This window comes from Leptodactylus fuscus, chromosome 7, assembly GCF_031893055.1.
Source record: "Leptodactylus fuscus isolate aLepFus1 chromosome 7, aLepFus1.hap2, whole genome shotgun sequence".
In the NCBI taxonomy this organism is placed as follows: domain Eukaryota; kingdom Metazoa; phylum Chordata; class Amphibia; order Anura; family Leptodactylidae; genus Leptodactylus; species Leptodactylus fuscus.
Window position 1 is genome coordinate 129,724,016 of NC_134271.1, and position 20,557 is coordinate 129,744,572.

The 20,557-nt window shown below is 45.5% G+C and overlaps 1 protein-coding gene and 1 pseudogene across 1 annotated transcript in view; one reads left to right on the plus strand and one right to left on the minus strand.

Moving 5' to 3' along the window:
* Positions 1-10,486: 10,486 nt before the first annotated feature.
* On the plus strand, positions 10,487-10,611 carry LOC142214725 (U2 spliceosomal RNA; annotated as a pseudogene).
* A 2,887-nt stretch (positions 10,612-13,498) lies between these two features.
* LOC142212944 (jeltraxin-like) overlaps positions 13,499-20,557 on the minus strand; it is a 73,589-nt gene continuing 66,530 nt past the window's right edge. Inside the window, exon 2 of the mRNA XM_075281082.1 lies at positions 13,499-14,281. Within this exon, the coding sequence (XP_075137183.1) occupies positions 13,668-14,264 (597 nt within the window). The 5' untranslated portion in view covers positions 14,265-14,281 and the 3' untranslated portion in view covers positions 13,499-13,667. The remainder of the gene's footprint in view (positions 14,282-20,557) is intronic.

Below are 20,557 nucleotides of genomic sequence, written 5' to 3' on the forward strand. Positions count from 1 at the left end.
ACCGCTAGTAGTGGTTGCAGCCAATTCTCCCCCTTTGCGGTCCTCTAAATCAAAGTTACCCCCAGGACTTGATGCCAAAATGTTATCAATTTGACAGTCAAAATCAAGGTCAATGTCTGGGTCCTCAGTCCAATCCACTGCATCAATCCAACACAATGAGAGGGATGGTTCTAGAACCACTGTTTTAGGGGCAAAGAGTTTTAAAGGGGCCAACACTCTGCTGGTGCAAGGCTGAACTCACCCTAAGGGCAAAAACACTGCTGGTGCAAGGCTCTACTCACCCTAAGGGCAAAAACACTGCTGGTGCAAGGCTCTACTCACCCTAAGGGCAAAAACACTGCTGGTGCAAGGCTCTACTCATGCCAAGGGCCTCAATCTCTGCTGGTAGCTCAGCTTAAGGTCCTGTAACTTTGTTTGGAAGGGCTCTTGTTAAGGGCTAGAAAAGTGAATTTTGGAAGGTCTTACCACATCACACACACACACACTCAAAATGAAAGTTAAGGGTGAGGGCTTTTGGATTTCCCATTGTCTATTCCATCCGTGGTTGTCATGGGGAACGTGATTTAAAGGGGTGGTTGTTACTGTTTGTTGAGCTTAAATTGGGGTTTGTGTCCATCCATTTGGGGAGTAAAGAAGGTTTCCAGGTATTTTCCCACTTTGATAAAGGTTTTGTTGAATGTGTAAAGTGTGTAGTTGTTAGGCTGTGATGTTGGGGTAATAGAGGGTCTTTGGTGTGTTAGATGCCCCCAGACATGCTTCCCCTGCTGTCCCAGTGTCATTCCAGAGATGTTGGCATCATTTCCTGGGGTGTCATAGTGGACTTGGTGACCCTCCAGACACGGATTTGGGTTTCCCCCTTAACGAGTATATGTTCCCCATAGACTATAATAGAAACCCGTTTGAACACTCGAACAGTGAGCGGCTGTTCGAATCGGATTTCGAACCTCGAACATTTTAGTGTTCGCTCATCTCTAACTGTAATGTCTCATTTTATTTGTACATGAACCTTCTCATTTGTCAACTGCTGCAGAACATGTTGTTAATATATAAATAAAAATATACAGTACAGACCAAAAGTTTGGCCACACCTTCTCATTCAGAGTTTTTTGTATTTTTATGACTATGAAATTGTAGATTCACACTGAAGGCATCAAAACTATGAATTATCACATGTGGAATTATATACTGAACAAAAAAGTGTGAAACAACTGAAAATCTGTCTTATATTCTCGGTTCTTCAAAGTAACCACCTTTTGCTTTGATTCCTGCTTTGCACACTCTTGGCATTCTACGCCGGAGTAGACGAGCTGAGTGCACGGCCCGATGTAGCAGTGCTGGCCGATGTAGCAGTGTCCGATGTAGCAGTCCGATGTAACAAAGCTGAGTGTGCAGCAGGGTTCAGCGCGCACTCAGTTCTGCTTAATCTCCGGTGTACTGCTACATCTCGGCATAGGAATGTGTTGACCAGTGTTGACTGGCTGAATGCTATAGCATTCGGCCAATCAGCACTGGTTCTGCCGGTGGAGGTGGAGTCTAAGAGTCGTCCACAGCAGTCTCCATTCTGGTCCGATCTTAGACTCCACCTCCTCACAGATGAGCCTCCGGTGGAACCAGCGTTGATTGGCTGTATGCCGTACTCTGTATGGCATTCGGCCAATCAATGCTGTTCAATGAATTCCTATGGGAAAAAGTCAGCTCGCGCATATCGCAATCTGACAGGGATCCCGACGTAATAAAGTGACTTGGGCATGTTAGATGCCACCAGACATGCTTCCCCTGCTGTCCCAGTGTCATTCCAGGCTGTTGGCATCATTTCCTGGAGTGTCATAGTGGACTTGGTGACTCTTCGGAGTCGAATGGTGGGATCCCCTGTAGCGAAGCATTTTTCTCCCATAGACTATAATGGGGTTCGATATTCGGTCGAATATTGAGTGGCTATTCGAAATGAATATTGAATATTTTACTGTTCGCTCATCTGTAATGTTTACCTCTTACATGAAGTACAATGTGTCATGTAAAAATAATCTCAAAATCACTTGTGTAAGGTCTAGCGTCTCCAAGTTATTGCCATATAAAGTGACATATGACAGTTTGGAGAAATGAGGTCTGGTCCTAAAGGCACTTTTACACCTGGTCCTTAACCGGTGAAGGTTTTACCAATAAGGAAGGAAGTATGGAGACATCCATCAGGAAATAAGCTGGAGAGAAGTCACTACAAACATCCCATCAACTGGAAAGAAACAATCCCATTTATTTAGGTTGTTTCTTCTTTCTCTTCTTCATAGCTTTTCTCCTTCCACAACCACAGCTTAGACTGCAGCTCTTCTGAGCTCTTCTCCTATGAGCACGCTTTGTCTTTTTTGGTTTCTTTGCAGGTATTGGTTCTGGTAGAATTCGGATTGGTTGTGGTAGCTCTTCTATGTCTTTTCTCTTCATCCATCTTGGCTGTTGTCCTGGCCTAATGAGATACAGCCATTCCTCCTTGTCGTCCTTCTCCTCGTTGTCTACAAATAGAGAATCCATAATGAGAATGGTGTCAGATAGTCAGTGTCCTTCACAGCAGATCACTTGATGGTTTTGGATAATTTTGGACATGTGACTATTCCTATTGACTATAGTCAGGAGGAGCCTTACAGGTCATATATGACAGGGACAGTCTGCTATAGATTGGGGTCACACACAACCTTCTCAGGGTTCTTAGTCATTCTTACCAGGTTCGGGATCCGCGCTCTTCTTTACATCTGCCTGACATTTTTTCATCGCTGTAGTAACTACAACATAAAACAGAAGCCATCAGAAGAGGAGAGACATGTGTGTCCATTATACAGGAGCCCGGGCTTGTCTTTATGTTTATTTGTCTTCTGTATACTCTGCTCTTTGGTATCAATAAGTGTCTATTATTAGTAGTGGCCAATGGATGGGCTTATAGATGTAGCAGAGCTGACTGGGTAATGCGGAACATCTCCTCATGATGGCGCTATAAAGTCTTATTACTGATCTTACATAGGACTGCAGGTAAATCTTCTGGATTCTTAGTAGTCCTAGTGATATTACTAACAAGCCCTGCTACACCTGGAGTACAGGGGGGATCTCTGTTCTCCTAAACTACACCGCTTCTATACTTAGAGGGAACCTTCCAATTTCTGGGGCTATACTACATGTCCTATGTGCACCAGGCGTATAACTACAGGCCATACCGGGGGGGCCCATTGGCAGCAGTGCTATAAGTGACATGTCATAGTTGGGGTGCCATATACACCCGCTGTCAGGGTTATATTCTTACCCAGCGTCTCAACGATGACTTCTTTTAAGTCGAATTTCTCTTTCTCTTCTTTTTTTCCTTTTCTACATTTGTAGCAGCTGGAATAACAAGAAAAACTCATGAGATACAGCAATATATGGAGCGCCCCCTCCTGGTTATGGGGAGACCCTAGAAGCCCTTCCTCACCTCATGTGTTACTATAGAGGGCACAATACAGGGGGCGCTAGATATCACAGACATGATATGGATCAGATGCCATAGCACAAGCAGATTATTACCCAGGAGTCACATCGCCCCCTGTAGGTCTGACATGATATAACCCTCCACCTTGCACTACATTATCACCATACTACATAACTGTTCTACTGTGGATATTTCGGGAAAAGATACCAGAAACTTACCAAAGAAAGATTTTGGCGCAAAAAATTAAAATAGGCACAATGATGTACGCAAGATCTGGAAAGAAAGAAAGAAGATGGTTGATAAGACATCATGGAATCTGAGAACTCCTCACATAGATCCCTATGGCTGTCATGCTGATAACACATTCTATTATGGTCTGTCATTGACAAGGCATGTTGGGAGTTGTAGTTCCCAAGTAGCTGGAAAGATATATAGGCTATACATATACATAGGATGATGTCTACTCACTTGTCTTACTGGGGGTGGCCGGGCGCAGGGTGGCAGTGTCAGTGGTCACTGTCAGGAAGGAATAATACACAAAGGTGAGACGTTATGTTATACCCAATGCCAACACTTCTATATTTGTAACTAATACTTTTCACCGCTGTGGGTTTGCTACAATACCTACAATGCACACATTGTCTGCTGCAGAACCTCTTAGTAATAGATCATTACATTAGGAGAATAACACACAAGGAAATTCCTGACCCCCCCCCCCCCCTCCAAACAGCCACCTGTAAAGCCCCCCAGCTATGAGTGTCCATTACTGTACCTGCAGGTGTCATGGTCGGCCTCCCGTCCACAAAGCTTTGGGAAATTGTCACAAAAACGAATAGCACATTTATGGCATCCATCACTCTCTCCATCTGTAAAACCCTCAGCTTCCTCCAGGACATTCCCCAAGTTATATAGATTGTACAGTACACTGTGATGTCACCGGCTTCATGATGTCATCAGGATTCTGAGGAATTCCGGACTGTGATGATGTCATCTGGGCAAGTGCTGAATGGCCAGCAGTGTATACAGTGATCACATGACTCTATACAATAGTCAGAGGATATATACATCTATATTCTAATAAAACCGCACTGTTTACTGAGAAGTTACTCCGGATTTCCATAGAAGCCTACTTCATAGAAACTATTACAATAAAGCCGAAGTCAAGTGAAGGTTGTCCAGCTCTGTAGGGCTCTGTACACATAGGGGCATATATATATATATATATATATATATATATATATATATATATATATATACAGTCACTAAGCAGCGCCAGCATTGCCTAATGCTTTGCTACCATGTAAATAAATGGCGTATCCAGCGCTGGCGGCAGACAAATGTTGCTTGGCATTAAGGTGTCCTGGTGCTAAGCAATGTCAGGGTGATGCCAATGCCTCTGTCCATGGAAGCCATGTCCACATTTGCCCCGATAAATCTAAAATAAAAACCAGCTTTGCGATACGTCTGCCTGATAACAGAGAGCAAACACATTCTGTGTAATGGGGTCATCCTGCAGTCTGTCTTTCACTTCACACTACTTTGTGCTAATGTATATGATGGATGTTTATTAGAGATGAGCCAACAGTAAAATGTTCGATATTCATTTTGAACAGCCGCTCAATATTCGACTATTCGAACGAATATCGAACCCCATTATAGTCTATGGGGAAAAATGCTTTGTTTCAGGGGATCCCACCATTCGACTCAAGAGAGTCACCAAGTCCACTATGACACCCCAGGAAATGATGACAACACCCTGGAATGCAACTGGGACAGCAGGGGAAGCATGTCTGGGGGCATCTAACATGCCCAAGTCACTGTATTATGTCAGGATCTGCGCGAGCTGACTTTTTTAGCTGAACCTGCTACACACTCAGCTCTACTGCATTGGACTGCTACATCGGCCAGCACTGCCACATTGGGCCATGCGCTCAGCTCGGCTACTCTGGAGAAGCTGAGCTCAGCGAACAGCCAGCTCTGCTTCATCTCCGATGTAGCAATGCTGATGATGTAGCAGTGTCCGATGTAGCAGAGCTGAGTGTGCTGCATTGGACTGCTACATCGGACACTGCTACATCGGCCAGCACTGTAGCAGTGTCCGAGTAGCCAAGCTCAGCGAACAGCCAGCTCTGCTTCATCTCCAATGCTTCAAGTCTTCAAAACGGACAACTTCATAATGGAATCCAACGGTAGTGTGAACCCTGCTTAAGACCGATGGAAGGGACTATGACTGCAGGGTGAGACTACACAGGGATTGTTGTCTGCGGCCATAGAGACAGTCTGTAGAAGAGCGATATTAACAAAACAATCCAATTTGTGATTGACAGCAACTGCAATTGTGTAGTATATGTGTATACCTTACATTGTGTAGTATATGTGTATACCTTACATTGTGTAGTATATGCGTATACCTTACATTGTGTAGTGTATGTGTGTACCTTACATTGTGTAGTGTACGTGTGTACCTTACATTGTGTAGTGTATGTGTGTACCTTACATTGTGTAGTATATGTGTGTACCTTACATTGTGTAGTGTATGTGTGTACCTTACATTGTGTAGTGTATGTGTGTACCTTACATTGTGTAGTATATGTGTGTACCTTACATTGTGTAGTATATGTGTGTACCTTACATTGTGTAGTGTATGTGTGTACCTTACATTGTGTAGTATATGTGTGTACCTTACATTGTGTAGTATATGTGTGTACATTACATTGTGTAGTGTATGTGTGTACATTACATTGTGTAGTATATGTGTGTACCTTACATTGTGTAGTATATGTGTGTACCTTACATTGTGTACTATATGTGTGTACCTTACATTGTGTACTATATGTGTGTACCTTACATTGTGTAGTATATGTGTGTACCTTACATTGTGTAGTATATGTGTGTACCTTACATTGTGTAGTATATGTGTGTACCTTACATTGTGTAGTATATGTGTGTACCTTACATTGTGTAGTATATGTGTGTACCTTACATTGTGTAGTATATGTGTGTACCTTACATTGTGTAGTATATGTGTGTACCTTACATTGTGTAGTATATGTGTGTACCTTACATTGTGTAGTATATGTGTGTACCTTACATTGTGTAGTATATGTGTGTACCTTACATTGTGTAGTATATGTGTGTACCTTACATTGTGTAGTATATGTGTGTACCTTACATTGTGTAGTATATGTGTGTACCTTACATTGTGTAGTATATGTGTGTATATTACATTGTGTAGTATATGTGTGTACCTTACATTGTGTAGTATATGTGTGTACCTTACATTGTGTAGTATATGTGTATACCTTACATTGTGTAGTATGTGTGTGCACATTACATTGTGCTGTAGGTGTGTGTACATTATATTGTGTAGTATATGCGTGTACATTACATTGTGTAGTAGGTGTGTGTACATTACATTGTGTAGTAGATGTGTATACCCTACGTTGTGTAGCATATGTGTGTACCTTACATTGTGTAGTATATGTGTGTACATTACATTGTGTGGTAGGTGTGTGTACATTACATTGTGTAGTAGATGTGTATACCCTACGTTGTGTAGCATATGTGTGTATATTACATTGTGCATACTTCCCAACCGTCCTGATATCCGCGGGACATTCACGATTTCGGTGACGTGTCCCACGGTCCCGGTTGGAGGGAGGTATGTCCCGATTTCAACTCAGATCTGCGACCAGAGGACGCAGATCTGAATTGAACACATACGCGGCTGAAGCAAGGAGCTGTCACAGTTCAGCTCCTTGCTTTGCCGCTGCACACCGGCTACTGGCTGTGTAGACGCGATGTGATGACGTCACATCGCGTCTACAACTGTGTGTGAGTGAGAGAGAGAAGCGCGCAGAGAGCGGCGGGGAACGAGGAGAAGGTAAGTGTAATGTGTACACTGAGGTGGAACGTGAAACTTGGGGCAGATGAAGGAGAGGACGACATGACACTGGGGGCAGAGATGGGAGGACATGAATCTGGGGGCAGAGATGGAGGGACATGAATCTGGGGGCAGAGATGGAGGGACATGAATCTGGGGGCAGAGATGGAGGGGACATGAATCTGGGGGCAGAGATGTGGGGACATGGATCTGGGGGCAGAGATGGAGGGTACATGAATCTGAGGACAGAGATGGAGGGGACATGAATCTGGGGGCAGAGATGGAGGGACATGAATCTGGGGGCAGAGATGGAGAGGCATGAATCTGGGGGCAGAGATGTGGAGACATGAATCTGGCGGCAGAGATGGAGAGACATGAATCTGGGGGCAGAGATGGAGAGGACATGAATCTGGGGGCAAAGATGGAGGGACATGAATCTGGGGGCAGAGATGGGGGGACATGAATCTGGGGGCAGAGATGGAGGGAAATGAATCTAGGGGCAGAGATGGGGGGACATGAATCTGGGGGCAGAGATGGAGGGGACATGAATCTGGGGGCAGAGTTGTGGGGACATGAATCTGGGGGCAGAGTTGTGGGGACATGAATCTGGGGCAGAGATGGAGGGGACATGAATCTGGGGACAGAGATGGAGGGGACATGAATCTGGGGGCAGAGATGGAGGGACATGAATCTGGGGGCAGAGATGGAGGGACATGAATCTGGGGGCAGAGATGGAGGGACATGAATCTGGGGGCAGAGATGGAGGGTACATGAATCTGGGGACAGAGATGGAGGGGACATGAATCTGGGGGCAGATATGTGGGGACATGAATCTGGGGGCAGAGATGGAGAGACTTGAATCTGGGGGCAGAGATGTGGAGACATGAATCTGGGGGCAGAGATGGAGAGGACATGAATCTGGGGGCAGAGATGGAGAGGACATGAATCTGGGGGCAAAGATGGAGGGACATGAATCTGGGGGCAGAGATGGGGGGACATGAATCTGGGGGCAGAGATGGAGGGACATGAATATGGGGGCAGAGATGGGGGGACATGAATCTGGGGGCAGAGATGGAGGGGACATGAATCTGGGGGCAGAGTTGTGGGGACATGAATATGGGGGCAGAGATGGAGGGGACATAAATCTGGGGACAGAGATGGAGGGGACATGAATCTGGGGGCAGAGATGTGGGGACATGAATCTGGAGGCAGAGATGGAGGGACATGAATCTGTGGGCAGAGATGTGGGGACATGAATCTGGGGGCAGAGATGGAGAGGACGTGAATCTGGGGGCAGAGATGGAGAGGACATGAATCTGGGGGCAGAGATGGAAAGGACATGAATCTGGGGGCAGAGATGGAGAGGACATGAATCTGGGGGCAGAGATGGAGAGGACATGAATCTGGGGGCAGAGATGGAGGGGACATGAATCTGGGGGCAGAGATGGGGGACATAAATCTGGGGACAGGGATGGAGGGGACATGAAACTGGGGGCAGAGATAGAGGGGGGACATATAATTTACGGGTGACTGTAGGAGGATTACATACCTCCCAACCGTCCCGATTTCCGTGGGACAGTCCCGATTTGGGTGACATGTCCCACGGTCCCAGTTGGAGGGAGGTATGTCCCGATTTCAACTCAGATCTGCGTCCAGAGGACACAGATCTGAGTTGAACACACATGCAGCTGAAGGAAGGAGCTGACACAGGTCAGCTCCTCGCTTCGCTGCTGCCCGCCTCCCTCCCTCACACACGCGGCTGAAGCTGCTCGCTTCAGCCGCATGTGTCAGCGAGAGAGAGACGCAGCGGCGAAGCGAGGAGCTGACCTATGTCAGCTCCTCGCTTCCGCCGGCTCCTGGCTTGTAGACGCGATGTACAAGCCAGGAGCCGGCGGCAGCAGCGAAGCATGTGTCAGCGAGAGAGAGAGACGCAGCGGCGAAGCGAGCACGCGAGCAGCTTCAGCCGCGTGTGTCAGGGAGAGAGGCGGGCAGCGGCGAAGCGAGGAGCTGACCTGTGTCAGCTCCTTCCTTCAGCCGCATGTGTCAGCGAGAGAGGCGGCGAGGGAGCGGAGGAGAAGGTAAGTTTAATGTGGAGGTGGAACGTGAATCTGGGGGCAGATGAAGGAGAGGACGGCATGACATTGGGGCAGAGATGGGGGACATGAATCTGGAGGCAGAGATGGAGGGACATGAATCTGGGGGCAGAGATGTGGGACATGAATCTGGGGGCAGAGATGGAGGGGACATGAATCTGGGGGCAGAGATGGAGGGACATGAATCTGGGGGCAGAGATGGGGGGACATGAATCTGGGGGCAGATGAAGGGTGTATATGAAACTGGGGGAGAGATAGAGGGGGGACATATAATTTACGGGTTACTGTAGGAGGATTATACTGTGTGCGGGCACATGAAAAATTAACGAGTGGGCGGAGTCAACACAAAAATGGGTGGGGCTAAATTTGCAGTGGCGCGCTATGCACGCCGCACATTTTGTCCCTCTTTCAGTTCTTCAAAAGTTGGGAGGTATGGGATTATACTGTGTGTGGGCACATGAAAAATTAATGAGGATGGGCGGAGTCAATATAAAAGTGGGCGGGGATAAATTTGCTGTGGCGCGCTATGCGCACCGCACATTTTGTCCCTCTTTCGGTTCTTCAAAAGTTGGGAGGTATGGTATTATATGATGAGACATTCTGTCTGTGTTCATGTTGTTAAGTTGCTAACAACGTTTTGCTGAAAAGAGAAAGTCACTCACAGACAGGAAGCTCCTCCCCTTCTTCCTGTGTCTCTCGCTCCCCCCACATGTCATGGCTGCACAGGCTGCTGCAGTCTCTCTTCACAGAACTGGATTCTACTATAAGTTGTGAGCAGTTTGTTGTGCTAAATAAATGCACATTGTTTGCTACTCAGGTGAGACTGGGAGCTTATTAATACCGCTGCTGACACTGGTAACATCTGAAGAGATCTCTGTCCCTCTGTGTTTTGGGATAAGATGGGGTCCCAGAGGTCGGATCTCCAGTAATCAGAATATTTGGGAAATAAATGTAATATTAAGGGGTATGCTACATTTATATAGAGACAGAGTGGATGGACTGCAGCCACCTCTCCTATACAAGAGACATAGACAACGACAGATATGCAAAGTCTGTTGCAAGATTCTCGCTTTTCGGCCTTTTGGCTAAGATCAAGTGTAGTATCTGTTCTTATCAGAAGCAGGAAGTAAGTGAAACTGCCGGAGAGCGCGGTCTGTGACCGGCCACGGCAGGAGTAGACCGAAACCTGTGGAGGTAGGAATGTGAGAACCACTTTGGGCATGTTGCTGGGGGATGCAGCTAGTAATCGGTTCCGCCAGTGGTTTGGTCCTGGCCACTGTAGGGAGCCGATGAAGACTGCTGACGCTGGCAACACGACCACTTGGCACCGCAGTGCCATGGATCTTAGCTGGAGGGTCGGGAGGCGCTCGAAGGCCTCTTGTGTTGTGCCTCGGGGGCTGAGTGGACCCCGAGGTGCCTTACCTCACTGGGCGTGGGAAACCCACTGAGTGAGGCACATTGCGTGGCACAAGCAACACCTTTTCTGAGCACCCACTCCCTATGCCTGGTCCACCAGTGCGGGGAAATTTTTTATAGATCCGGCGGTGAACTGGGCCTTGATTGGCACTTCACTATTCATTTACATGTTTTTCACTTCTTTTTGTTTCACTCTGTCCACTTTTTTGTGTTCGACGAAGGGATGCTGTACCCTTTTGGTACGCCCCCGACGGTCGTCTGGAGGTGAAGTCTGTAATGGGCTTCGCTCCTGTCTCTGGTTGATCCCCCCTGGGTATACTGGGGGGGACGCTGGCTCTTGGTCTGAGTCCGGGAGTAGCCTTGGTGGTGGCAGCCCTAGGCAAAACTAGACGAAGGTCAGCCCTTAGTACCCTGGGTGGTGGCAGCCCCAAGGGGAAAAGGGCAGTTGAGGGCTTTCGGCTTCGGCTGTTAGCCCACTGTTACTCGACTCCGCTCGGTACCTTTTGGACCTTGCGGGGAAGAGTTAGTCGGGAACCCCCCCCCCCCCCCTCTCTCCTTTTGGAGTGGGGAAGGGTAAGTTTTTGACTGACAGCATCCTGGGCACGTTTTTTTTAGTGGCACCCCACTTTTTTTGTGCACAGTGGTGTTTACGTTGGCACTGTTTGAGGCCTTCAAGAAAAAAAAAAAAAAAAAGTCTGTTGCAAGATAACTCAGCCCCAAGGTTTCATTACAAGGTGATCTCCTCCATGCCTAGAGGTATGAACACAGTCAGTGTATTAGTCCATGCGCTACTCATGGGGGGGGGTGGACAGTTGTGCCTAATTCAGGGTCCCACCAGGGGATTCACTTGCTCTGTTGTGGGCTGTTTTGAACCAGTTGATCATGAAATAATATCCCAAGGGGAGCTACTAATACCATATTTAATTTACATTAACCCCTTCCTGCCGCAGGCATTTTTCAATTTTCGATTTTCGTTTTTGACTCCCCTCCTTCCAAACCCATTGATTTTGTTATTTTTCCATTCACAGAGCAATAAAAAAGGCTTAATGTTTGCAGGGCAAATGCTTAAATTTTGAGGGGTATCAGCACACAATGGACATGAACAGAGTGGGCTCACATTGCAGTCATTAGCGCCGGGTCTCCGCTGTACACTACAGCGGAGACCTAATAGCTATGGTGCCCAGGGCATAACTAGGAATGGCGGGGCCCCGTGCCAAACTTTTGACATTGTTCCCCCCCGACGCCAAAGACCCCAATGACCGACCCCCCCCCACGTTCCTGCACGCTCTATTATGCCCCATAGTAGCCCCTGCACACACTATTATGCGTCATAGTGGCCCCAGTACACAGTATTATGCCCCATAGTGGCCCCTGCACACAGTATTATGCCCCATAGTGGCCCCTGCACACAGTATTATGCCCCATAGTGGCCCCTGCACACACTATTATGCTCATAGTGGCCCCTGCACACAGTATTATGCCTCATAGTGGCTCCTGCACACAGTATTATGCCCCATAGTCACCCCTGCACACAGTATTATGCCTCATATTGGCTCCTGCACACAGTATTATACCCCATATTGGCTCCTGCACACAGTATTATACCCCATAGTGGCCCCTGCACACAGTATTATGCTTCATAGTGGCCCCAGTACACAGTATTATGCCTTATAGTGGTCCCTGCACACAGTATTATGTCCCAATAGTGGCCCCTGCACACAGTATTATGCCCCATAGTGGTCCCTGCACACAGTATTATGCCTTATAGTGGTCCCTGCGCACAGTATTATCCCCCATAGTGGCCCCTGCACACAGTATTATGCCTTATAGTGGTCCCTGCACACAGTATTATCCCCCATAGTGGCCCCTGCACACAGTATTATGCCCCATAGTGGCCCCTGCACACATTATTATCCCCCATAGTGACCCATGCACACACTATTATGCTCATAGTGGCCCCTGCACACAGTATTATGCCTCATAGTGGCTCCTGCACACAGTATTATGCCCCATAGTCGCCCCTGCACACAGTATAATGCCCTATAGTGGACCCTGAACACAGTATTATCCACCAACCATGAAAAATTATTATACTCTGGGGAATTTTCAGATCCCAGAGTATAATGATTGGAGACCCAGGGGAGGATACAAACATAAAAGACAATGCTACTTACCTCTCCTGGGCTTCGACGCACTCCCCAGTGATTTTGGTCATGTCCAATGAGAGCAGGAGTGGTAAGTAACAATGATTTAATGTTTCCTCGCCTCCCCCAGGCCTCCATTCGTTATATTTGGGGTATGAAAATACTCCAGAGAATAATGATAGCAATGTGTGGGGTTCGCGCGCCCACGGCCTTACTCACCGATCCCCGCTCCTGTTCACAGCCGCATCTTCAGAAGGAGGAAGCACATGCAGCCGTGCACAGGAGCGGGAATGGTAAGTAAATAGGGCCCATTACCTGCTGGGGTTACTTCACTGATGGATACACATTTTTAAGTAGGAAAAGAAGGACAAGAGAACAGAGACTATGCAGTAATACAGGATTTATTATACCATAAGTATAGAGTAAAGGAAGCACATGTATTAGATGGCGTGTATATACTCTATACATAAAGAGTGACATGTGTAAGGGATTCTGTTCTCCAATAAGATGGAGGGCTCAATACAGATGATGTTACAAGGATATTTGCCCCTAGGTCAGCCGCAGCAATGGCTATACAAGTATATGGGGAATCCTACAGTAACTATATCATGATGACTTTACAATAGATCTATCAGAAGATTACAGGTGAAGAAGTGATATACACGGCCTTACATTACCTCTAGTCATCACTTAGGATAGAATCGGTTCTTCGAGACAAGAATTGACCCTTTGGCTCTATATTTCCCATCTATCCAGTCAAATATATTCCCGTTTACATTGTAATCATTATAGAAATAGGCCATTATAAGAGAATCGGGCAGAACATAATCCCACATATTGACATCACACATTTCTCCTACAAAGGACTGGGCAACATCAAATTTACCACCAAAACTATCCTGGTCCTGCCCAAGGATGACAAACATCTGAGGTGAGATGGGAGATCTGGTCCTTGTAACTCTTCCCGGGTATCTCTTGCCATTGATCCATAGTTGGAGCAGTCCAGTCTCAGAGTCCCAAGTCACACAAGAGCTTTTCCAGTCAAAAACTTCTGGATCCACTTTGAAGAAAATATCTTCATTATTTATGGAGATAGAAATATTATTTGGGGGCATCGGGTAAATGAGGAAAGCGTTGTCCTTGTCTGTTGTAGCTATGGACAGAAGGCCATAGTCTCGGGTAAGGTCGGAGTAGGAGCGCAGACATACAGACATCTGCTTTAGAACTTTATGTGTAGAATTCAGAATTACATAGTCCGTGATTGATGGCTCGGGAAAAAGCATGATGGTTTTCTCAATGGCTAAAGAGGAAAAATAATGTGATGTTAGTCATAATAACCTTCATCATCAACAGCATTATCTTCATCATTATCAATAGCTATAGGTGGTACAGAGGTAGTAGTCAGGCTAAGTTCACACACAGCTTTTCCGCCTCAAACTCTTGACCAAAAAGACGGCTCACATTGAAATCAATGGGAGCCGCTCAGGTCTTTTCTCCGGGAGCTCAAGAAGCTCATTCTTCAGGCCGAATCGCGAGGCGAAACATTAGGCCATACATTAGGCCTAATCCGTAGTGGAGTGCGCTTCCGCCTCAGGTTCCGGACCAAAAAACTCCATCTGAACTTGCCCTCAAAGTTATTTTTTACATTAAGACCCAGGAGCTAATAGTTGTGTCTGTGATGGTATGTATGAAGAATAATGCTCTACCTCAACACCTACTTACTAGAGATGAGCGAACACTAAAATGTCCGAGGTTCGAAATCCGATTCGAACAGCCGCACACTGTTCGACTGTTCGAACGGATATCGAACCCCATTATAGTCTATGGGGGGAAATGCTTGTTTCAGGGGTACGCAACATTCGATAAAATTATACTTACCAAGTCCACGAGTGACGGTCGGGCTGGATTCCCCTTGAAGTCTTCTCCCGGCACAGTGTCCCCGCGGCGTCTTCCGGCTGGAATTCACTCTGCCTAGGCATTGGGGCCTAGGTAGAGCTGACTACGCATGCGCGGTCGTCTCTGCCCGGCCCGACGCCTGAGCAGAGCCGACTGCGCATGCGAGGGCATGCCCGCGCATGCGCAGTCGGCTCTGCCTAGGCCGGATGCCTAGGCAGAGTGAATTCCAGCTGGAAGACGCCGCGGGGACGCTGCACGGAGAAGACTTCTAAAGGTAAGAGAAGAACCGGCGTTGATTGGCAATGTATAGCATTCTGCCAATCAACGCTGGTTCTGCATTGAACCTTAAACTTCGAACAGCTAGTAGTGTTCAATCGAGTACGAGTATTTCGAATACCGTAGTATTCGATCGAACACCTACTCGATCGAACACTACTCGCTCATCTCTACTACTTACCTTATACCGGGAATATCACACAGCTCTTCTTTCTTCAAGAATCACTGGAACACCACAATAATCTCTTTTTATGAACTAAACATATAAAAGGTATATTCACATGTATAACAGGTGTAGGGAGGGGCTAAGAAAATATAAATAATTAAAAAGTTTTTGAAAATAAAAAAAAAAAAAAATTTAAATCATCCAAAAGCTTAAATTAAATTTCCTTTAAATTTGAAATAAAATTTGAAACAAACATAAACAAATGATCCACGTCCAAAAATGGCTGGTCTAAAAATTTCTAAAAACATTTTTCCCATGCAACAAACGCCATAAAAATTTGAGTAAAAAGTGATCAAAACATCATATATTCTCCAAAATTGTAAAAATAAAAAATGACATTTGCCCCAGACACGTACAGCCCTGTACATGGAAATATAAAAATAAAGTTACGGGCGTCAAAATATGGATTTTCTTCCAGTTTTTCACTACTGCTATTAAACTCTGGAGCTAGGCAGAAATAGTGGATCTGTTTATGAGGGCCTTATGCCCTTTTAGCCCTTGCAATCCAAATTTAACCACTCCTGGACAGCTCATCCCTATTACTTGTAGGTTGCCCACCTAACCCAACTAAGCTTTTCGAAACCCACAAGATTTTGACTTACCCATGGCTGTACCGTTACTATACATAGTATCCTTACTACCTCTATCCCAGAATCTCCTCCGCAACACGCCTACATGACTCAGTGGCACTCCTACTTAGGTTGGGAGCTCCCCTTCTTCCTGTGGTAGGGTATATGGTCCCTTGCAGCTGAGTCTGAATGTGCTTCCTACCAATATGAAATTATCATACACTGAAGGTCTTACATTGTAAGGTCCCCAAGTCATCGGTCCATTGTCGGAGATGCCACACAGAGAATCGGTCTTTGCTGTGTGTGTATTTCATGGATAACACACTTACTCATTCTTTTCTATGGGCCCATACACATGACCGTTCCTGTGTGCAAGCCAACAGTCTGGGCTGCAAAATACAGAACAGCCCCTATTCCTGTCCTATTTTGCGTCCCTTGCTTCTGTGGCTCCTATTCATTTAAAGGGGTTCTCCCATTTCAGTCTTTCAGCCAGGCTCTCCCATTTCATGCAGTGTCTACTTCTCACTTCCTGTATTTCTCCTCCTTCCCCCCATCCCCGATTGGGACACAAAACACTTAAGCAGATCAGATAATATGCAGATTCTTGTACAAAATGGACTACCTGTTATCTGTGTGTTTACTTATAGAGATAACAGAATTATCAGCAAAATGCAATTAGTTGAATTGACACTAAGTGACATCACTTGTCCTATCTCCCAGGTCCATTGTTATAGCAACAAGGTGTAAACAATGGAAGGAATAAAGTCACTTTGCAGGCAAACAAAGCAGATTTTTTTTTTAATTTTTTTTTTTAAATGTAGATTGTGAGCCCCACATAGGGCTCACAATGTACATTTTTCCCTATCAGTATGTCTTTGGAATATAGGATGGAAATCCATAAACAAAGCAGAATTTCTACAGCAATATATATAGGAAAAGTCTTCAATTTTACATAAGCTACCAGTATAGATAGGATCCTTGAAATGGGACAACCCCTTTAATGAAAGGAGACACCGAAGCACAGCCTGTGTATGGGCAGCACACAGGAGACTTCCCTGTACTGTGCCCATATTCTTAATTCACGGCCGGCCGTTTGCAGCATGGTCATCTGCAATCGCCCTTAGGCAGCAAAGTTTCTAATCTCAGCACATTGGAAGTGCCCTGACCCTCAGTCTCTATCCACTCTGGTGTGGAGGATTGGGGAGATCTGGAGAATAGTACCATTGACTGTATCACATAACGACTAGCTCAATCGCTTTACTACTTTGTGGAACTGATGGGACTCCTATGATTCCTCTAAACTACCTTGACTCACTTCACCTCTATAGCGCCACATCTGGTGATCCTTATTTTCCCAAGTCCCCACCACCACCACTCCCCCCCCCTCCGCCTCAGGTTCCAGACCAAAAAAAACTGTGTGAACTTTCCCTATGTAACATGTAGTATATCAAAAAAATCAGATCGTAAGGGGTGAAGAAGAGAGCTAGATATAAGATCAGGTGAGAATAGACCAAGCGTTTCAGGAGTTTGGAAATGAAGGAGCGGTAAGAGACGTAGCTGTAGAAGCTGAACAAAGGAACGTTTTTATTTAGAAAAAAAAGTTTTGCCCAAAATACGTACAAATGAATAATAATACAAAAAATATTGGCGCCCAGTTGTCCGTAGACGATAATCTTAGTGGTAATTTTCTTTGTGACTTTCAGAGATAAAGTCCAGAGGTTCCAAAGTCAGTATACATATAAGTGATACATATAGATAAGTGATACACGTAACATACCTCCTGCCACATGACACCCAGCCAAAAGGCAAAAGAAGATGGTGAGACCTCTCATCTACAAAACCAAAGCAGATAAATCTCAATAATGTATCCTTATCCTATTTGCAGATATAAATCGTTTTATGGGAAACTCAGGACAACTTACCTTTTCTTTGTCAAGCAATGATCTATTGTAACCGGCTGTAAACCAAATGTAGAAAATGTAGAACAAGATTATAAGATCATAAATATTTCATAAAATTCCAAACTATGAAGATTTGACAAAAACATCACAAGAGTAAAAACAGAGTAATATGATCTATCTATGGAGATAGGAGTGATACTGTACCGTGTCCTCTCTCTCTGTATGTGGTAAGTACATAGACGCCTCCTTATATATATATACGTATTGAAACCAGGACCATATTCCAGTTTTCTGCTGCCCTAGACATTATGTCTGCTCGCTCACTATTGCTCAAAATCATCAGTTAATTTCATCATCAAAGTTCTGAGAATCTTCTCGTCCGTCTCTACCAGTTATAGCCGGGACGTTCTGGCACTCAGTTCTCCTATGTGGTCCTAGTGGGCTACTAGAAATTGAGGAGTGGGGCAACATTGTGGCTCAGTGGTTAGCATTGCAGCACTGGAGTCCTGGGTTTGAATCCTGCCAGGAACAGCATATGCAAGGAGTTTGTATGTTCTCTATATGAGGCTCACAATCTACATAAAAAATTGAGCATCGGTTTGGGGACTTTCTTTTCATCACAATGTTTTTCAGGCCCCCTTTTAAAATTTCAAAGTCCATGAAGTGTCAAAATATAAAAAACACCCTCAAAGATACCACTTTAGAAAGTACACCCCTTAGGGCAGTGAAGGCCTCAATATTCGACTACTCTATTGAATATCGAATGTCATTATAGTCTATGGAAAAAAATGCTCGTTACAGGGGAAACCACTATTCGACTAAAGGTCGAATAGCTCACCAAGTCCATGAATAGCAGGAGGAGAGTGTTTAGGAGGAGCGCTGTGCAGTTAAAGCACACGGACCCCATTATAGTCTATGGGGTCCGTGTGCTTTAACTGCACAGTGCTTGCAGTTGCACTGATAAAAAGTAAGCTCCAACGTAACCGCAAGCTGCCAGCTCTCCCGAGTAGCAAAGATGAGCCTGCGGCAAATCAGCGCTGTTTCTGCAGCAGTCTCGTCCTTGCTAGTCAGGAGAGCTGGCAGCTTGCTGTTACGAGGGAGCTGACTTTTTTGTCATAGGAATGCATTGACCAGCGTTGATTGGCCAGTGTACAGCATTCGTCCAATCAATGCTGCTTCTGCCGGAGGCTAGTCTGTGAGGAGGCGGAGTCTAAGATCGGACCACAATGGAGACTGCTGTGGTCCGATCTTAGACTCCGCCTCCTTATAGACGAGCCTGCTGCAGAACCAGCATTGATTTGCCGAATGCTATACTGTATAGCATTCTGCCAATCAACGTTGGTTCTGAATCAAATATTTACTGCGAATAGCTAGAAGTATTCGATCGAGTACGAATAATTTGTATAACGTACTATTTGATTGAATACCTACTCGATGTAATACTACTCGCTCATCTCTATTAGAGACCAAGTTCCCAAACCCAAAACCCACAAATTTATCGCAAAGTTCCAACACAGCAATTCCACTTTAACACATTAATATACTGTAGTTTGTCTTCAAAGAAATAGACAGCCCCCATTCACACGACCGTAGCAATGTTTGCTGAACGCAAATGCGGGTCTGCAAATGTGATCCCTGTAATGACATGTCCTATTTTTTTGTAGCCTGAAACACCAGATTGCAAAAAACAGGACGTGTGCAGAGCCCCATTGAAACAAATGAGTCCGTAACTGTCCGCAATTGCAGATCCATAAATGTGGACAGTTACAGACCCGCAAAATACGGTTGTGTGAAAGGGGCATTAGAGAGCTTTAAAATATACAAACAGTGGCCCCCCACACAGTACATGCTCCACAATGGCCCCCACACAGTACAATTTGTCCTCCATGGCCCGTACACAGTATATTATGGCAACCATTAGGAAATCTTCATACCTCAAGCAAAAACAAGTGCTTTGTGCAATGGACGTTGGGTGAAGTGGAAAAACAATGAAATCTGTCCTTATCTGCAAAAAATAAAGTTCCTATTTTCACTTCTCAATTGTTTTATATTGTGCGATTTATTCACGAAATGGATTGTGAGATTTATTAACAAGCTGGAAGTTATCTGACCACGATACCCCATGACAATGCTCATACAGCTATGTGTGTAACTTACTTCAGCTCTGCTGTAGAGAATGCACCAGACTTTGTACCTGATAATGGTCTTGTCTATAGTCTCTCACGCTGCCAAACCAGTATCCCTACGCTATGCTGACGAGGCCCAATAGGTCGAAACAGCGCTGTCCATAGCTGGGAATCTGTTCCTTTTGGAATTGAAATATTGGTTTGGCAATAAATCCCACATCATATTAGTAGGCTTATTAACTGAGTCATGTATGATATTAAGGGAGCTGCCCCTAGAGGGCCCTAGAGGGCAGCATACAGAGGCACTGTTCTCCTTATTACATCCTGGAGGATAGATTAGCATATTTTTTTACCTGATAATGGTCCTAGTGCAGAGCCTAAAAACTCAGGACCCCTATAGTATACACAGTCCTGATGATCCCTGAGCCATCAGGTGCATCCACTAGTGGGCTGTAGACGTAACTGAAATCTAGGCTAGCATGAAGATAGTGTAGATTACTGGCATCATTCACCTAGTAAACTGGCCTAAATGATATTGAATCTGGTGGGGCCAGTGGCCCTGTCCAAAGCATGGCTTCACCA